General features: G+C 34.8%; 1 protein-coding gene across 3 annotated transcripts in view; it reads right to left on the bottom strand.

The window, feature by feature from the left end:
• Nucleotides 1-18,818, bottom strand: part of LOC128223679 (rab GTPase-activating protein 1-like) — a 55,279-nt gene that overhangs the window by 19,086 nt on the left and 17,375 nt on the right. For all 3 annotated transcript variants that reach the window (XM_052932971.1, XM_052932969.1, XM_052932970.1), the window contains 8 exons: nt 18,530-18,696; nt 6,944-7,103; nt 6,128-6,255; nt 5,006-5,125; nt 3,655-3,768; nt 3,153-3,227; nt 2,507-2,632; nt 250-393 (listed from right to left, as the gene is read on the bottom strand). In XM_052932971.1, coding sequence (XP_052788931.1) covers nt 250-393; nt 2,507-2,632; nt 3,153-3,227; nt 3,655-3,768; nt 5,006-5,125; nt 6,128-6,255; nt 6,944-7,103; nt 18,530-18,696 — 1,034 coding nt within the window. The remainder of the gene's footprint in view (nt 1-249; nt 394-2,506; nt 2,633-3,152; nt 3,228-3,654; nt 3,769-5,005; nt 5,126-6,127; nt 6,256-6,943; nt 7,104-18,529; nt 18,697-18,818) is intronic.

Below are 18,818 nucleotides of genomic sequence, written 5' to 3'. Positions count from 1 at the left end.
AAAAGCTCAGCACCTTTTCATGGCCTGTAAGTCCTTACGCGAGACCTTCAACAACTCCAAGGCCAAGTAATATGCAAAGTTTCTTCCAGGAAATGATTTTTAAGCATTTAGGGGATTACTAAGCATTTAAGGCATTTTAATGTGGAAGTATATGAAGAGACACTCTCAAAATCTAGGGTCAGTAATTCTGTTCTCTGGACCTTGAACAAACCAAACACATTTTACGCAATATATCTAGGACAAGCTTACCTCACTCAGGAATATATCTAGGATATGGAAGACCATGAAGAGTGGGAACTTGGCTGTGAACAGTGTGAGGAACCACTGGCTGGCATACATGTGAGCCTCCAACCCCATCTCCATGAAGTGGTCAAAGACATCAGGGAGCTGGTCCTGAAAAGTAGTATGTCACAGGCTATTATAAGTTACAGGGTATCATTTTTTATATCACATGTACAACCTCTTTACATGTTTAAATGTTTCATTTATTCATCGGAATAGTCATCGGAATCGGAAACTAGAACTCCGCGAGTCGGATGTGTCGCCTGACGAATTATTTACTGTCGACATAATAGCTGTTAGATTGGCATTTTATTCATTTATAGACAATGATGTTGCCATTTAACTTTCAAGTGTAGGTGGCATTTGAACTGAAGGTAACAACGTTAAGCCAGGAGCAAGCAATTGGTTATATAAGCAAAAATGAGCAAAATAAATACTGAAGTCAATGACATTGAGAAATAATTTGAAGATAATGGATTAATACGTTTTCAAATGCAAGAGTTACGGTTTTTGTGCACTGCACTTTCCCTCAATCAGATATACCTACGGAATAAGTTTCAGGTTGATACCTCCTATAGTTTACGAGATATGCCATGGACAAAACCTAAGCATGAAAATTAACATAGGGCAATAACTCTAAAAATATGGCAGCAAGAGTTACGGTTCTTGTGCACTGCACTTGCCATCAATGAGATCTATCTAGCTATGAAGTTTCAAGTTGATACCTCTTATATTCTTCAAGATATGCCCCGGACAAAACTTTAAGCATGAAAATTAACAAAGGGCAATAACTCTAAACATATAGATGCAAGAGTTATGGTTTTTGTGCACTGCACTTTCCCTCAATCAGATATACCTACGGAATAAGTTTCAGGTTGATACCTCATATAGTTTACGAGATATACCATGGACAAAACCTAAGCAAGAAAATTAACAAAGGGCAATAACTCTAAAAATATGGCAGCAAGAGTAACGTTTCTTGTGCACTGCACTTACCCTCAATGAGATCTATCTAGCTATGAAGTTTCAAGTTGATACCTCTTATATTCTTCAAGATATGCCCCAGACAAAACTTTAAGCATGAAAATTAACAAAGGGCAATAACTTTAAAACTAAGAAAGCAAGAGTTACTGTTATTGTGCACTGCACTTGCCCTCCATGAGATCTATCTACATATGAAGTTTCAAGTTGATACCTCTTATATTCTTCAAGATATGCCCCAGACAAAACTTTAAGCATGAAAATTAACAAAGGGCAATAACTCTAAATATATAGATGCAAGAGTTACGGTTTTTGTGCACTGCACTTTCCCTCAATCAGATATACCTACGGAATAAGTTTCAGGTTGATACCTCCTGTAGTTTACGAGATATACCATGGACAAAACCTAAGCAAGAAAATTAACAAAGGGCAATAACTCTAAAAATATGGCAGCAAGAGTAACGGTTCTTGTGCACTGCACTTGCCCTCAATGATATCTATCTAGCTATGAAGTTTCAAGTTGATACCTCTTATATTCTTCAAGATATGCCCCAGACAAAACTTTAAGCATGAAAATTAACAAAGGGCAATAACTTTAAAACTAAGAAAGCAAGAGTTACTGTTATTGTGCACTGCACTTGCCCTCCATGAGATCTATCTACATATGAAGTTTCAAGTTGATAACTCTTATATTCTACAAGATATGCCCCGGACAAAACTTTATGCATGAAAAATAACAAAGGGCAATAACTCTAAAAATATGGAAGCAAGAGTAACAGTTCTTGTGCCCTGCACTTGCCCTCAATTAGATCTATCTACATATGAAATTACAAGTTGATACCACTAATAGTTAAGGAGATATACCCCGGACAAGCGAAAATGGGAAGCGGACGCCGCCGCCACCGCCGACAAAAGTAACCCCTATATGTCGTCTTTTCAGGCGACACAAAAAGACACCATTTTGGTACAATATAAATAGGTGACCGAATATGGAAAAATATGGGGTCACCGCGTGACCAGTCCTGGACCAATGGTGTTGTGTCATTTATGCTGGAGGTGTGATATAGTTCTATATTGTCACAGAAATATTTTGTATAATGACACTGATAAGAAAAGAGCCAGAAACCAGTGTCTATCAATGGAAAAAGTAACGTAGTCGACGACAACAAATCACATGGATACCAGTCATAGAATGTCACAGAATATGCTCTCATAATGTCTTGGATACTAGTCAAACACAAACCTGTAGCAATCTTTCAAGCTGGTAGAAGGCTAGGTGGAGAACGCCAAAGTCGTTACGGAAGAAATCCCTCAGGCCATAGTCAAACATAATCTTGACAAGAACACAAAATGCCTGCTCCTCTGGCATCTGAAAGAGTCAACGAATTATGTTAATACATGAACCTACATGAGTATAATGTACGATTCTATTTCTAAGTCTATTAAAAAATGGTAAGAACGGATTAATGGTTTTTAAATACATGAAGGGCAAATGAAATTTTGAAATCTATCTCAGTCTGGACATGTTGAACACCCCTCCCTTCAAACCCCCCTCTGGTCGCATTGGTCTATTAGTTATCTTTACACTTTTATTGGGGTGTATGGAAATGTGTGAATGACAAACAAAGTTTATGTATTACACTGACTTAGCCATTTTGAAAAGCAATTATAAAGTAAATTGAAACAAATTCGGACCAGTAATGTTGCAGTTTTCATTAAATGAAATTGGCCCAACTTAATCAAAATTATTTGATTTTATCAGCCCTAATTACATCTATATGTATATATATGGGTGATGAATAGCTGTATTTGTTTAATGCTATAAAACCTTCATCATTTACTTCACAGTGCCTGAAACCAACATGCAGCAACAAGGGAAGGTCACTTACATGTAACAACAGCGCTGCTATCAGGAATGACTGTCCTTGGCAATAACCAATCTCTTCATCATACACTGAGTATGCCTGCAAAATAAAGGGAGGCAAAAACGTTAATGTCAGTTATAACCAATTTCTTCATCATTGAGTATGTCTGCAGAAATAAAAGGAGGAAGAAAGTATTTGTCAATGATCGTTTTTGGAATTATTTTCACCGCCTGTTCCTTCCAAATTTGGATATTTTTTTTCAACTTTGGGAAAAAAAATCAAAATCATGCTAAAATAGCAAATATACATGCTTTTTCGAAAAAAAACCCTGGCTTCAATATTCATTAAGTTAAATGAATTTCTTAACAAGCTGATAGTATATAAAACATATCCTGAAGAACAATTTATATACAGTAACATTTTTAAATTCAAATGCATCACTACTTATACTGATTATAATCAAAATACTGTAATTTAAAAAGACATAAAAGAATCTTTTAAATTTCAACCTTCATCACTGTGTTACCTTTGCTATTTTAAAGAGTGATTCTTGTCCAAGCCCTCCAGACTCTTTAAAAAAGTCGTGTGCCGGGAATGTGCGGTTGATATCACGCTGGATGACTCCCTCTCCACTGGATTCCTGGAACATGTATGTGATAAGGTCAGGGATGTGATAAGGTCATGGATGTGAAATGGTCAAGGATGTGATATGGTCAGGGATGTGATATGGTCAAGGATGTGATAAGGTCATGGATGTGATAATGTCAAGGATGTGATAAGGACAAGGATGTGATAAGGTCAAGGATGTGATAAGGTCAGGGATGTGATAAGGTCAAGGATGTGATAAGGTCAAGGATGTGATAAGGTCAAGGATGTGATAAGGTCATGGATGTGATAAGGTCAAGGATGTGATAAAGTCAAGGATGTGATATGGTCAGGAATGTGATATGGTCAGGGGTATGATATGGTCAAGGGTATGATAAGGTCAAGGATGTGATAAAGTCAAGGATGTGATATGGTCATGGATGTGATATGGTCATGGATGTGATAAGGTCAGGGATGTGATAAGGTCAAGGATGTGATAAAGTCATGGATGTGATAAGGTCAAGGATGTGATAAAGTCATGGATGTGATATGGTCATGGATGTGATTTGGTCATGGATGTGATAAAGACATGGATATGAAAAGGTCAAGGATGTGATAAGGTCAAGGACGTGATAAGGTCAAGGATGTGATAAGGTCAAGGATGTGATAAGGTTGTGGATGTGATAAGGTCAAGAATGTGATAAGGTCAAGGATGTGATAAGGACGAGGATGTGATAAGGTCAAGGATGTGATAAGGTCAAGGATGTGATAAGGTCAGTGATGTGATTGACCTGGCTAAAAAGTTAAATGGCTTTTATGCATTGGCAAACTATTTGCAATATCACAATAGTGAAAGCACCAAATAACAAGGCTCTGTCAATATCTTTTAATTACTTTGACATCAATAAACATATAACCTAAAACCTATTTTTATAAACATTTTAATATTATGCTATTAGTTAGTTTATAGAAATTCATGAGTGAAATAAAAATGATATTTCACTATTTAAACCGTGATTTTTTTCACTGTTTTGATATTCCAGCCCACTCTTGATACCAAATCAAGCGTCAACACGCACAAACCCAATGACGTCATTTGCAAAATGACTACATTCGCATACAATTTGTCATTTTAAATCCTTTTTAAAGCATAAGATAAAAAGAAAAATTGTTTGTTTCAGTGTATGATCACAATTTATTCACCTCGAGAACACCAACGATATTTCACTGAAACAAACAATTATTTCTTTTCAATAGTATTTTTATTTTTTAAACAAGTACAAATCACTTACCTTTGTAATTAGAATCCTGTATGCCTCCAAAAGCTCAGAATTATTTTGGGCTCCTGCTAACAACTGCCAAACTTCCCCTCTGAGTGCCTCAGGTATACCCTTTTTTGCCAACTGTGAAACCTAAAAGTAGAAAATGGGTAAATTTTCCCCCTTTCAGCAACAAAATTTATCAAAAAGTCACACATGGGATGTAATGGGATCAGGCTTATTATGCAGTCATAAACACACACTTTTACATTAACCCAAATGATAAACAAGGCGTACCTAGATAACGGTATTTTTAATTGTACACACAGACACATATTTAAGCAAGGTATCAATATGCAAAGGCCTTTCATTAATTTTGTCACCGTATGTTATAATTTATAGGAGTTAACCTTTAGTGGAATAAATAAAAACTTTCACAAGTAAAAAGTTTAAAGAATATACACCTCTCAGCCTTCTATATTTTATTCTTGATTTCCTGAAGCATCTGCCATATCAGGGGACCAAAAATTAATTTGTAGGCCCATGCGTATTGGAGAATGCCCATGACTAACTGAATGCCTATAACACTTACGATATGACAATACATTGGAAGAATTTTAGGACAATCCAAGCCCATTGTCAATTAATAATTTGATTGGCATTTCACTACCTACATTTAAGGTTGGTCAAGCCTTGTTTTTACTTCCAACTCCCTTAATTCTGTAAAAATATTTCGGGTCCAGGGTGTTTTTGTGTGAGTCAGTCTGGGAACACTATACCAAATATTTATTAGGGGTCAAAGGGGGTGAAGCAACTTGCCGCAGAAGCAAAACTGGCTTTTTTAAAGCCCTCTTGAAGGTAGCAGCAGTAAAGGGCAGGAGGGTCAATAAGGTTAAGGGGGGGGGGAGTGTAGTGTGTGTGGGTGTGTGGGTTATCAACCAGCACTGTGCCAGTGTTCACTTCACCTCCAAGGTTTACTTTAATGGTAACAAACAAAAGCAACCACTGAACTTTTAAAAAAAAGGGTAAAAAAAAATAAATTTAAATGTTGTATATTGCTCTCTATTTTTGGTGCCTGGAGCAATTATATCCATGGAAATCTGCCTATCTGCAGACAAACAACATCCCAGATAGACAAACAAAATTAGAACGAACCTGTTTTGGTTTCTGTGTGAGGTTTTGTTGCCATTTCTTCAAGACTTCTCGCCATGCTTCAAGCAGGTTCTCATCTGTAATCTCCTTACTGACAACTCCCGAACCACTGAGTAAAGGCTCATCCCCATCTGAAATAAATGTACATATCTCCATCTGTAGACTTACACTTAATATTAAACTATCATGAAATGAGCACATGTACCACAAATTATTAAAGGAGCTGGACACCAGATGGTCCCAAAATCTGCAAAAACGTTATTTCCTCAAAACAAGGCTAGAATTGTCAATTAGAAGATTAGTATCTTACTTAGGCTAAATATTTAACTATCTGCCTAGAATTGTCAATACGAGCTAGAATGAGGCCGATAATGCAGCAAATAACATGATTAAAAGATTATTTTCTCGTTGTCTAAGCTGAATTTAACGTTTAGTAATAATGCATAACTGTTTCCCAGTTTATAGTGTGTAAAATTAGCACGTGAAAGCCATGTGATTAGTACAGATACATATACTGACGCTATTTTTGAATTACTTGTATTTACTTGGTAGAGAAGCCTTGTAAATTTTGAATTGTAAAAATTTGATGAGATGTACACAACAATATCAATTTTGTATAAGTTTTTGACATTTTTATTTTTCCTTGCAATGGTATCATATGGTGTCTAGTCCCTTTTACAGGTACAATTTTTTTTTTTTGATTGGGATTTTTTTCTCCAGATTGGAAACAATATCATATATTTTGCTAAGGAATTCCCATTCATCCGAAAGTCGGACCAGCGAGAACTATAGAAAAAGGCCTGAAGAGTTATTTTCTACCTGATAATTCCTCAGGTCCTTCAATGGGGGTCTGTATATCGGTGGTGGGGAACTTCGCATGTCCAAGCGGCAGAGTCATTCCGGCTTTACGACGGTCCAAATCTGACTGGCTTCTCACGCCAAGCACCTCGTGGCTGATTTCCCCATTGTGACCCTCAACCTGAAAGAGAATTTGGGAAATATTAGGTTTTTTATGGGCAACTAAATATTTGGCTAATATATTAATCATGGCATGCCAACAAACCAGCTTGTTTCTCACTGATGGGTTTTTCATACTAATTAAGCTAAGCTTAATTGAGAATACAGTCATAACCTGATATGGCTCACTGTCAGGTCTGATTCAAGCACAGAAAATAATAGCGTTGGGAATCAGTTCCAGTTTGACTATTGATAATCGGTTGCACTCATGTAACTGATCGATAGTACAATCGGTTTTTGACAATACCTTAATCAGGGTTCGAATTTAGACTCGCATACTCGCAAAGTGCGAGCGACATTTGCAAATTGCGAGTGACTTTTATTCAAGCTCGCAAAATTCTGCGAGTGGCTTTTTCTAGACCACAAAATGTTAAAAGGAAAGTAGAATCAACATGAACTTAACTCCCCTACGTAGTCGAGTGTAAACAGCCTATAAATGGCATGTTTACACTACCAGTATAAAGAAGACAGTACGGAGTCACGCTTTAGTAAGTTTTCAAAAATAGAACAAATACGGAAAAGGCCGAGTTTTATCACGAATCTTTCCAGGATGCTCCGAGTCGTGCATAATACAAAGTGAATACAAATGACGTAATCACCTAGCTCAATCATTGGCTAAATTTAGCGCTTTCGCGCACTATATGTAAACCCCATCAACCTTTGAATATATTTCCGCCCAACTGTCAAAGTGAATAGACTTCGTCGATCGATATATTTCATGATCCAATGCATCCCTGCTACATTTACTGTTGCTTTTATTGATTTTAAATTTATAATGTTATTGTTTTTAATACTTATAGACTAAATGAAATCTGTAGCGTGCTTGCCGAATGTGTATTACCCGATCGCGAGGGTAAATATACAAAGTGAAAATGTCAAATTATTGGACAGCTTTGTTATCAAAAAGCGGCCAGTATCTGATGAGTCTTTCCGTACCCCAAAAAAGAATAAGCTATCAACAAGGTTTAGTAGTCGAGTCACTCAAGATTGATACTTTTTAATATTCATAATATGTCTTAGGTGTAATTTCTACTTTAATTAGACAATATTATAAGGGAATAGAGCAAATAATAAAATTGCAAGTTGATTTTTCATTTCGCGAGTTGCCTCAAAAAGCACTCGCAAAATTTTGCGAGTGCTTCTCAAAGTTAAATTCGAACCCTGTTAATTGAAGTTTTATTCTTGTACAATAGGTCTTAATCCTTATCTATGCTTATGTAAGGTGTACGTTTAAAGTTATTTAACGTTGCTATTGCTTTCGCCCATTATGGTTAACGATAACAACTAAACACTTCCAATGTATAAATGGAACTCGGAGAGGAGAATATTGGCAGAAATTAAGCCACTAAAATATAGCGAGAGGAAAGAATTAAAACAACACTACAATCAATGATCAATTATGACCAAATACAATCGATTGTCGCCAATTTCAGACTCAATCGATAAATTTTGATTATAATCGATCATCAGAACATCACAAGAAAATAATACTGAGGTTCTTTTCTAGAGGTCAAGAGACCTCCTCCTTGGTTGCCCTCGAGCCCCAGCCTTTTTGGTGAGGGGCGACATGCCAAAAATTCCACTAGACCACACCCTTCTTGCTCTGATGTTGTGAACCCAGTTCAAAAAGTGCAAACCATAAACAAAACTCAAAAAACATTAAAGCAAGAGTTAAAGACCTTGCCGTACATGCATGCAAGAAAGTGTACCAATTTTTTCAAATATCTTGAACGCTTAATTAATCGTTGTTAACTTTCAGGTCTCTACTGCTCTGGAAGCTTAATAGATTTACTTGTGACTTGCAGACTGTTCCTAACAATCTGAGACACCTGTTTCAGCTGAACTTGTTTTCTTTGACAGATTACCACATCATCAAATATTTCATTATTAAAATCTAACAACATTGTCACTTTAATCACTTTGTTAACTTGACCAAAGTTCTAGACCATTGAGTTTCTTGCATTAAGTTGACTACATTATGTGACCTCTACTGTACTATTTTTTCCAGTAAAATTACCTGTTCAATACAATTGCTTAACAACAAACCCATTTCACTTTTATCCTACATTCAATCAAAAGAAAAAGATGTTTAACCACATTCAGGAAACAAAGTCAAACTAATCACAAACAACAGGACAATTCATTTGAAAGTGTTCAAAAGAAAGATAACATTTTGGTCAAATCATTTCAATTTGTTCGTTCAGCTTATCACAGAATGAATAAAGAGAAAAACATTTTCCACTTCTGTCAAAAAGTAATATTTAAGTGGTCAACATATTGTTTTGTCTAAAGAGAAGGCAGTTTATAATTTCTCAAGTTTTCGAATACATTTATTTCAGTAAGTCAGATGTTTTTTTTATTTTAATCAGTTGAACGGTAGATATAAACAGTGGCTGGCTCAGTTAGTGGGTAGTTTACATAATATAATGTAGACCACTCAAAAAATATGTCACATCAAACCATAAATTTGAAAAGAACACTGGCCTTAAATTGTAAATATAAATGTTGTATAAATTTATGCCTCTCCATACATTGTAATTGTTATAAATATGTTAATAATAATTATGTTAAACAAGTTATTGATCGGAAACCGTTTTTCATGTAAAGGTCACACTGACCTTGACCTTTGACCCACTGACCTCAAAATCAATAGGGTTCATCTGCTGGTGATGACCAATACACATACCAAGTATGAGGTCCCTCGGTCAAAGCGTTCTCAAGTTATTGATCGGAAACCATTTGGTATTCCGACCGACCGACCGACAGACCGACCGACCGACCGACCGACCGACCGACCGACATGTGCAAAACAATATACCCCACTTTTTTCAAAAGGGGGCATAAAAATGTTAATAATAGGTTTAAAGTGATAAACTGAGTTGATATGAGAATTTCACATCTTTTGCAAGTATAGTTCTAAATGCAATGAAACATACATTTTAACAGTTTAGAACTAACTAAATTCTTTTTATTCCTTAATACAAAAATAAGTGAAAGACTTTAATAATTTTCTTATCACAAATTTAGGACAGCAAATTTTAAATTACTCAAAAATGAGATAAGTGACTTACTAAACAGACAACAGCTCCTTGGCACACACGCTCAAGATAACAGAAATGTAGCATTGTTACGATCCCAAATTATCCAATGGCAAATTATTCAATTCTATTTTTAGAAACTGATAAAATTTAAAACTTGACCCCATCCATTATAATTTTACAATGTCCATTCAATGTGTTTTCAATGTACGATTAGATGTGTTATCCATTCATATTTTATCAAATCCACAAGAGTAATTAATTCACCTTCAAAATATGATAAAAATTTCCTTGATTTTATTTCCTTATTTTTGTGTGGATTTGCACAAATTATTTAAATTGCACAAAATAAAATAATACTATTAAGATAATAAAAGTTAAGAATGAAGTTCATATTATCCATGTACACTAATATAGCATCCTAGTACAAAACTTAGGAATTACCATATTTAGTCTAAACACACAATTATTTTAGTGTTCAATTTTCACATTTTGGAGTATTACCACTTTCAGACACTATTCACCTATATTCTGTGACCTAGTTTAAGCCCCTTGTTTTTTACTTAATACATTAGATGCCCAGCTTTAATGCATGTACATAATTACATCTTCAATATTTATTCTAAAGATCACATTTAAAAAGCTTTTGTGTTTCAAAACAATTGTCATCCATTTGTTCATTCGAAAATAATTTTCCTGTTCAGAAATATGATCTTCTTTCAACTGAAAAACAAATTTTGCTGTTTTACATTACATTTAACTCCATTACGGTAATTGTAACTCTACCTTCATTCTCTATCACCTGCATTACGGTAAATGTAACACTACCTTATATCTCAATCAGATGTTATACTAGGGGATAAATGTCAGTTTCAGTGTATTGATTCTTTTTAAGGCGTTTAGCAACTTTTAAGGAAATTTATGATGATCCCTTGGAGTATCACAATAAAACTTCTTTTAGTTTGGGAAAACTCAAGTTTAATTAAGTAATTTGGGTAGATGAAATATGATACTATACCCTTTCCTTAATATATGATATACTTTTTTACTCTTCTATCTATAGCCTCATAGATACACCTTTTGACTTAAAAGCTGCCCTCTCACAGATCGACCATTTTGACAACTTTAAAAAAAAAATTGTCTTGGAATGAGCCAATTTGTGAGTAAATGTCAGGAAACCAGTGATACAAGACTGCTGACAAAATATCATATCGCAGTGTTTTATATTTACGTTTTGCAAATTTGATGTTTTATGGCTAAAAGCATTACTAACACTTAAAAAAACAACAACAACACATTCGACAGCTTTCCAAACAATTAAGATCTGCTTTTACCGTTCTATTGTGAGTTATCTTATATGAATGAATTGAAGGCTTTGATGCTAAAATCAGCTGATTCTGAGTCAAAAACTATAAAAAAAATCTTCAAAATTGTCCATCTGTGAGAGTGCACCTTTAAAGTAAATTTACAAGGGGTTTAACTAGTTGCCACTGATGTGGCCACTTCTCTTTAAAAGGAAAGGGTTAAATCAGTCATACATAAGTTATTTTGAGAAGAAAAAAATTGGGCCAGTTGTTTATTAGATGAAGTACGGTACTTGCAAAATGAAAGTGAAGATAATGATTTGATGAATAGATATGGTGGTAACAGCTGCCTACAAGGCATGGAAAACAATGGCAACATATTAAACAGACACATAAAATCCAATGACAGTCACAGTAAGGCACATGCTATATGGACATGGACATTCATTGATGTTTCCATATTTATTGACCATCATACTTTAAAGCTGCACTCTCACAGATTTACACAGATTTGTCAAATGACTAATCTTTACATCCGAAAACTGATCCATATTTATTGACCATCATAATTTAAAGCTGCACAGCTCTCACAGATTTACACCGATTTGTCAAATTTCAAAAATTGATGTTTTATGCCCAAAAACCATTTCTTTATTGTACCTCAGGTCTCATTATTGTAAGCAATATGTATAAATGTAATAAACCTGGGGCCGTGATTTTGTTCGGACTCAAGACTCACTCTGGCAAACCTTCATTTCATTGTAATTTTCCTTCTATCAGAGCATTGATGGTAAAATTTGCTTAAATATATTACTATTTGAATGTTTAACTAGTATAAATTTACATTTTTTTTCTGTAAAAGAAATGGAATTCATATGATTTTTTGTTCCTTCATAAAAATGTTTTTCTGAGTCTAGACTTTAAATTGAGACTGTTCGTAATCATGGCCCCTGGCTGAATCCATATATATTGTACCTGTTCTTCGCTTTAAAGCTACACTCTCACAGATTAAACATTTTGACAACTTTTATTTTTTTTGTCTTGGAATGAGCCAATTTATGCATATGCATATCGATAAACCAGCCATTTTAAAACTGCTGACAAGAAATTTGATTGCAGATTTTGTATATAAATTGATGTTTTATGCATTTTACTAAAACCGTTAGTAACGCTTTCAGCCATAAAACATTAATTTTTATATAGAAATATGAACATCTGCGATTTGATCTTTTGTCAGCAGTCTTTTAACACTGGTTTGCAGACATTTACGCAAAAATTTGCTCATTCCAAGACCTGCAAAAATAAAAAAGTTGTAAAACGGTAAATCTGTGAGAGCGCAGCTTTAAGACACAAGACGGTAAATCTGTGAGAGTGCAGCTTTAAGACACAAGACGGTAAATCTGTGAGAGTGCAGCTTTAGGACACAAGACGGTAAATCTGTGAGAGTGCAGCTTTAAGACACAAAATGGTAAATCTGTGAGAGTGCAGCTTTAGGAGACAAAATGGTAAATCTGTGAGAGTGCAGCTTTAAGACACAAGACGGTAAATCTGTGAGAGTGCAGCTTTAAGACACAAAATGGTAAATCTGTGAGAGTGCAGCTTTAAGACACAAGACGGTAAATCTGTGAGAGTGCAGCTTTAGGACACAAGACGGTAAATCTGTGAGAGTGCAGCTTTAAGAGACAAAACGGTAAATCTGTGAGAGTGCAGCTTTAGGAGACAAAATGGTAAATCTGTGAGAGTGCAGCTTTAGGAGACAAAACGGTAAATCTGTGAGAGTGCAGCTTTAGGAGACAAAATGGTAAATCTGTGAGAGTGCAGCTTTAAGACACAAAATGGTAAATCTGTGAGAGTGCAGCTTTCAGAGACAAAATGGTAAATCTGTGAGAGTGCAGCTTTCAGACACAAAATGGTAAATCTGTGAGAGTGCAGCTTTCAGACACAAAATGGTAAATCTTTGAGAGTGCAGCTTTCAGACACAAAATGGTAAATCTTTGAGAGTGCAACTTTCAGACACAAAATGGTAAATCTTTGAGAGTGCAGCATCAAGACACAAAACAGGGTTAGACACTAACTTCTGGATCTAAAATCCAGGTAGTCCAGCAAAAATTCTGATAGTCCAAAAAAAATTGCAAGCCTGCAACGGATTCCTTCAGTGTTTTGTTAGACTTCTCCTTAAAAACATTGTCAGTATAACCCTTTGATTGATCATGTTTCTTATCTGTCTCAATCTTAAAATTTCCACGTTCTTCAAAACAATGTTTGGCCTTCAATTTTAAAACCTTAAAAAGTCTAAAAACCATGCTAAAATACCCCAGAATAAAAATCTAAAAACCATGCTAAAATACCCCATAATCCGTCACTTTCAGGAAAATGTTGCAATAAATCAATTGACACCTCGACCGAGATCGTTGCTAGAGATCGTTACTAAGTTACGGCACAAATGACAGACATCCTATTGGTCAGCATTATTTGATAATTGATATTGGCATCCTACTATTCAGTAGTCTTTGTTAATCTATTAAAACGACATACAATAATGCTTTAAAAATATAATGAAACAAGAGATGTTAGTGAAACATTTATGCCCCCTTGGGAGCCAAATTGTTAGTAGGATTTGGACACTTAAATAAAATATGGACAATCAGAAAACCTTTTTTCAGCTTACAGTCACACTGACCTTGACCTTTGACCCACTGACCTCAAAATCAATAGGGTTCATCTGCTGGTCATGACCAATAAGCCTACCTAGTATGAGGTCCCTGGGTCAAAGCGTTCTCAAGTTATTGATCGGAAACCGTTTTTCATGTTAAGGTCACACTGACCTTGACCTTTGACCCACTGACCTCAAAATCAATAGGGTTCATCTGCTGGTCATGACCAATACACCTACCAAGTATGAGGTTCCTGGGTCAAAGCGTTCTCAAGTTATTGATCGGAAACCGTTTTTCATGTAAAGGTCACACTGACCTTGACCTTTGACCCACTGACCTCAAAATCAATAGGGTTCATCTGCTGGTGATGACCAATACACATACCAAGTATGAGGTCCCTCGGTCAAAGCGTTCTCAAGTTATTGATCGGAAACCATTTGGTATTCCGACCGACCGACAGACAGACAGACCGACCGACCGACCGACCGACCGACCGACTGACCGACCGACCGACATGTGCAAAACAATATACCCCACTTTTTTCAAAAGGGGGCATAATTAATTCCCAAAATGTTATTAATTAATTGGGAGTTGATAAGAATTGTTATTGGCCCTAACTTCAATGTATAAAATGTTACGACATTTTGACGTGAAAATTAACGCACACAATTTCTGCCGTCGTCTGCACTTACACTGAATTAGACATTTATGAGCAGTATGATTATTTTTTAAGCTGCTCTTTTAAAAGCCAGTTAAAATATTTCACAAGCCATACATAATGTTCCTTCTGTCTGCTTTATCAAAACACCGACATTTGACAATACTCTAAACGATAAATAAATAACCATGACGTATTTTCAGAAAATCTGAAAATAGTAACAACCATCAAGTTTTTGCTTACATCGTATCTATCATTGTTTCTGACTGAAAATGCAAGGGATCTAGAAATTCTACCTCATTTTAAACCCAAATCTACCTCGCTGACACTGGCAGACTTTCATGTGTCTGACGATTAAAACACACCATACAGTGCAAAATGGTTTTTCCCATTCTAAATAAAGACATTCTACAGACTGATTTAAATATTGATCGAAAGGCTATACGAATTGCGCGCGAAACTCGCTTAACAGTCCAGGTTGTCCGGAACTGCTCGGCCATCTTCGGCAAACTTTAGTATGAGTATTTACTCGGCTTTTTTAAAATTTTAACAACACGTTTTAAGCAAGTTTAAACGTATTAATAAATATTTTATGCTCAATTACCTGATGTCATATTTACTTTTTCTAGTAGTCGGACGGACTATTGACTTAAATTTTTTTGTAGTCCGAGCACAAAACAGGTAGTCTCGGACTACCGGACTACTGTTAGTGTCGAACCCTGCAAAACTGTTATTTTTGAAAGTTTATATTAAAAAATGTGATCTGATAGTTTGTCATCAGTCTAACATCACTGGTGTCCAGATATTTAAGCATTAAGATTAATTCATTCAAAGACAAAAATTAAAAAAAAAGGTCAATCTGTGAGTGTGCATCTTTAACCTTTCAAAATATAATCCATTCGCTTTCAACTAAAACAACTGTCTATTATAAGTTATAACACACATCAGTTATATTCATGAACAGACTGTCTATAACTAGAGATGACCCCAAAAACAATAGGGATCTTCTACACCTCATGACCAACCTCCCTACCAAGTTTGGTGAACCTAGGTCAAACCGTTCTCAAGATTTTGAGCAGAAATGTTTTTTATATTGGGGGTCGCCGCGACCTTGACCTTTGACCTAGTGACCCCAAAAACAACAGGGATCCTCTACACCTCACGACCAACCTCCCTACCAAGTTTGGTGATCCTAGGTCATGCGGTTTTCCAGTTATTGATCGGAAACGAAGTGTGACGTACGGACGGACTGACGGACTGACGGACTACCGGACAGGGCAAAAACAATATGTCTCCCCCAGAGAGGGGGAGACATAATTGATAGTTATAACAATTACATTCATTTAAAACAGTTAAAGTTTGAAAAGCTTGAATTACTAATGGCATATGCCTGTTTTGTTTAAAATTGTTAAGTCGAAAAATAAAGTTTAACTAGTGAAAAAACAATCACCTGTATTACTGTAACAAATTTCCTTTCCATTTTTTTCCGTTAATGTCACACAAACTGTTTTAGTAAGACGATAAATTTTGAGAATAAAGATGTAAATTTACTCCTATTTATACAAGCTAAAATGTTGAAATATTTTTACATATTTAAGAAATGGATATCCCATGTAACAAATTACTATCACTTTAGAGCGAAATATAATACACCAGATAATAAATCACATTGTAACAGTACAATCAGGTCTTTTGCCGTGGAAAAACACATAGCTGAGCCAAAAATGTGACTCTAAAACTTTATCAAGTATGAATGAGGAAGAAAAATTTGGAAACAGGGATTTCTAACATCCGATGAATAATTGTCAATCCCGAAAAATCCTTTTCTCAATTTTGTTTTTATATAAAATGGCAACTATTGTAAGAATCCTATGTCATACCATTTAATTTCTTTCATTTCTTTCATCATCATCATCATCATCATCATCATCATCATCATCATCATCATCATCATCATCATCATCATCATCATCATCTCCAGTCATTGTCATCATCACATCATCATCATCATCATCATCATCATCATCATCATCATCATCATCCTTACCACCATCATCATCAACATTATATCATCATCATCATCATCATCATCATCATCATCATCATCATCATCATCATCATCATCATCATCATCATCATCATCATCATTATCATCTCCAGTCATTGTCATCATCACATCATCACCGTCTCATCGTCATCATCATCATCATCATCATCATCATCATCATCATCATCTCCAGTGATTGCATCACTCCATAATGAGTATAACGTAATTTCTGAGCAAATTAAATGAATCATTTTTTTATTTCTTTTTGTTTGAAATTTGGTCAGTTTCTTAATTTTAAAACTCATATCATAAGTGAATTATTGAATCTTTAAATATGATATATCACTCTCCAATAAAAAAAATCAATTTCTTTAAAACATGATTTACAGTGAAAAAATCACCTTTATACTTGCCCAGTATTATATGTTATATTTTTATTTTTATCTTTTTAACACACACTTTTCTTTTTAAAAACATTTCCATCCCCTTCAAAACATCATTTCAAAGTAAGGAAGATTAATTTATCTTAAATTTTAATAAAAATTGTTAACTTTTGATAAAAGAAATCAATTACCTTTCAATAAAAAGATTACAAATAATTTCCTTTTAATTAAGTCCTGTATCCTTTATTTTTTCCTTGAAAGTGACAAACAATCTCAAAATACACAGCATCGGTTATTTTTATAAAACAGGACATAAAGTATTGTTTTAAAATTAATTGTCCCAATAATACAATTCAACAATCCATTTTCCTTGAATGTGACAAATCATCCAAAAATGTGAACGTCTCTGTTATCTTTCGTGCTTTCTAAAAGATATCATTGTTTTCATTTACTGTCCCTAGGCTTAGGGCATCCATCAAAAAAAAATTGTTTGAGTTTACCATACAAACATTCAGTAAAATCAGCCGTAAAGGGTAACCGCAAACAATTTTTTTTTATTTTTTATTATGACCTTAAATACACCGTGATTGAAAAACAAAAATCTAGTGGTCAAGAATTTAATTATATATATAGCTGTAAGCAAAATAACAATAAACAATAAAACCTAATTAAATTTACAAGTGCCTCCTTCAAAATTACAGTTTAATTGTTTAATTATCTTTATCAATATTAATAATCAGTGTTTGTAAGTACTGTATGAGTATGTGTGTCTACTTTTTAAATTGTTTGGTGGTAATAAAAAACAGTAAGGGTAGAGTTCAAGTTAGTGAAAGTCGGGAAACCGGAATCATTCTTTTCTTACACCTAACTTTGCTCATGCTTAACAATAATGTGTTGATGGAAACTGATTTAAAGCAAATCTTCAAAATTTGAGCCAGCAAGCTCAAGCTAATGGGGTTCGACTGTAGAAATATATTTGTTTATAAGGCAAAAAAAATACATGGCTTGGTTAGGGATACATTCTTTTCAAAAACGGGTAGGGTAGGTAGTCTTTTTTTATTTATTAGTTTTATAAGTCTTTATATAAGAACGTAATTGTCATAAAAATGGTGTTAAATGAATCTTCTGTATAAACCTTTAAAGGTTTTAAACCACATATTAAAGCACATAATTATGTAAAAAAAAATATTTTTTAACAACTGACTATAAATACGGTAGGGTCGGCGCCTATTTTGTAGAAAGAGTTTGGGTAACTCGAACCAAATGCTGTTATTTTTTTCTAGGCCTAATCAGCAAACACTTACCGGTTTAAGCTTCAAATGGAAGAGCTCCGTGTGTGGTTTGCTCATGAAGTACCAGAACTTCTCCGTCTGCGGGAATATCTTGGCCTTCGTCTCTATGGCAAACCTCACTGGTTCTTGGATACCAACGATTACCAGGTCGATCGCAGCTGTCATGAACACTCGAGTGTCTGAAAATCGACAAGAAAATTCAGGCTGTGAATTAACATTCTTTGTGTGCAAATAGTTGATTATGTTTTTAAGTTGCACTCTCACAGATATACCATATTTACAACTTTTTTATTTTTTGTCT

This window comes from Mya arenaria, chromosome 17 (assembly GCF_026914265.1).
Source record: "Mya arenaria isolate MELC-2E11 chromosome 17, ASM2691426v1".
NCBI classification, from domain to species: domain Eukaryota; kingdom Metazoa; phylum Mollusca; class Bivalvia; order Myida; family Myidae; genus Mya; species Mya arenaria.
Note: the sequence above shows the minus strand (reverse complement) of the source record. Positions and strands in the feature narration are given on the sequence as shown.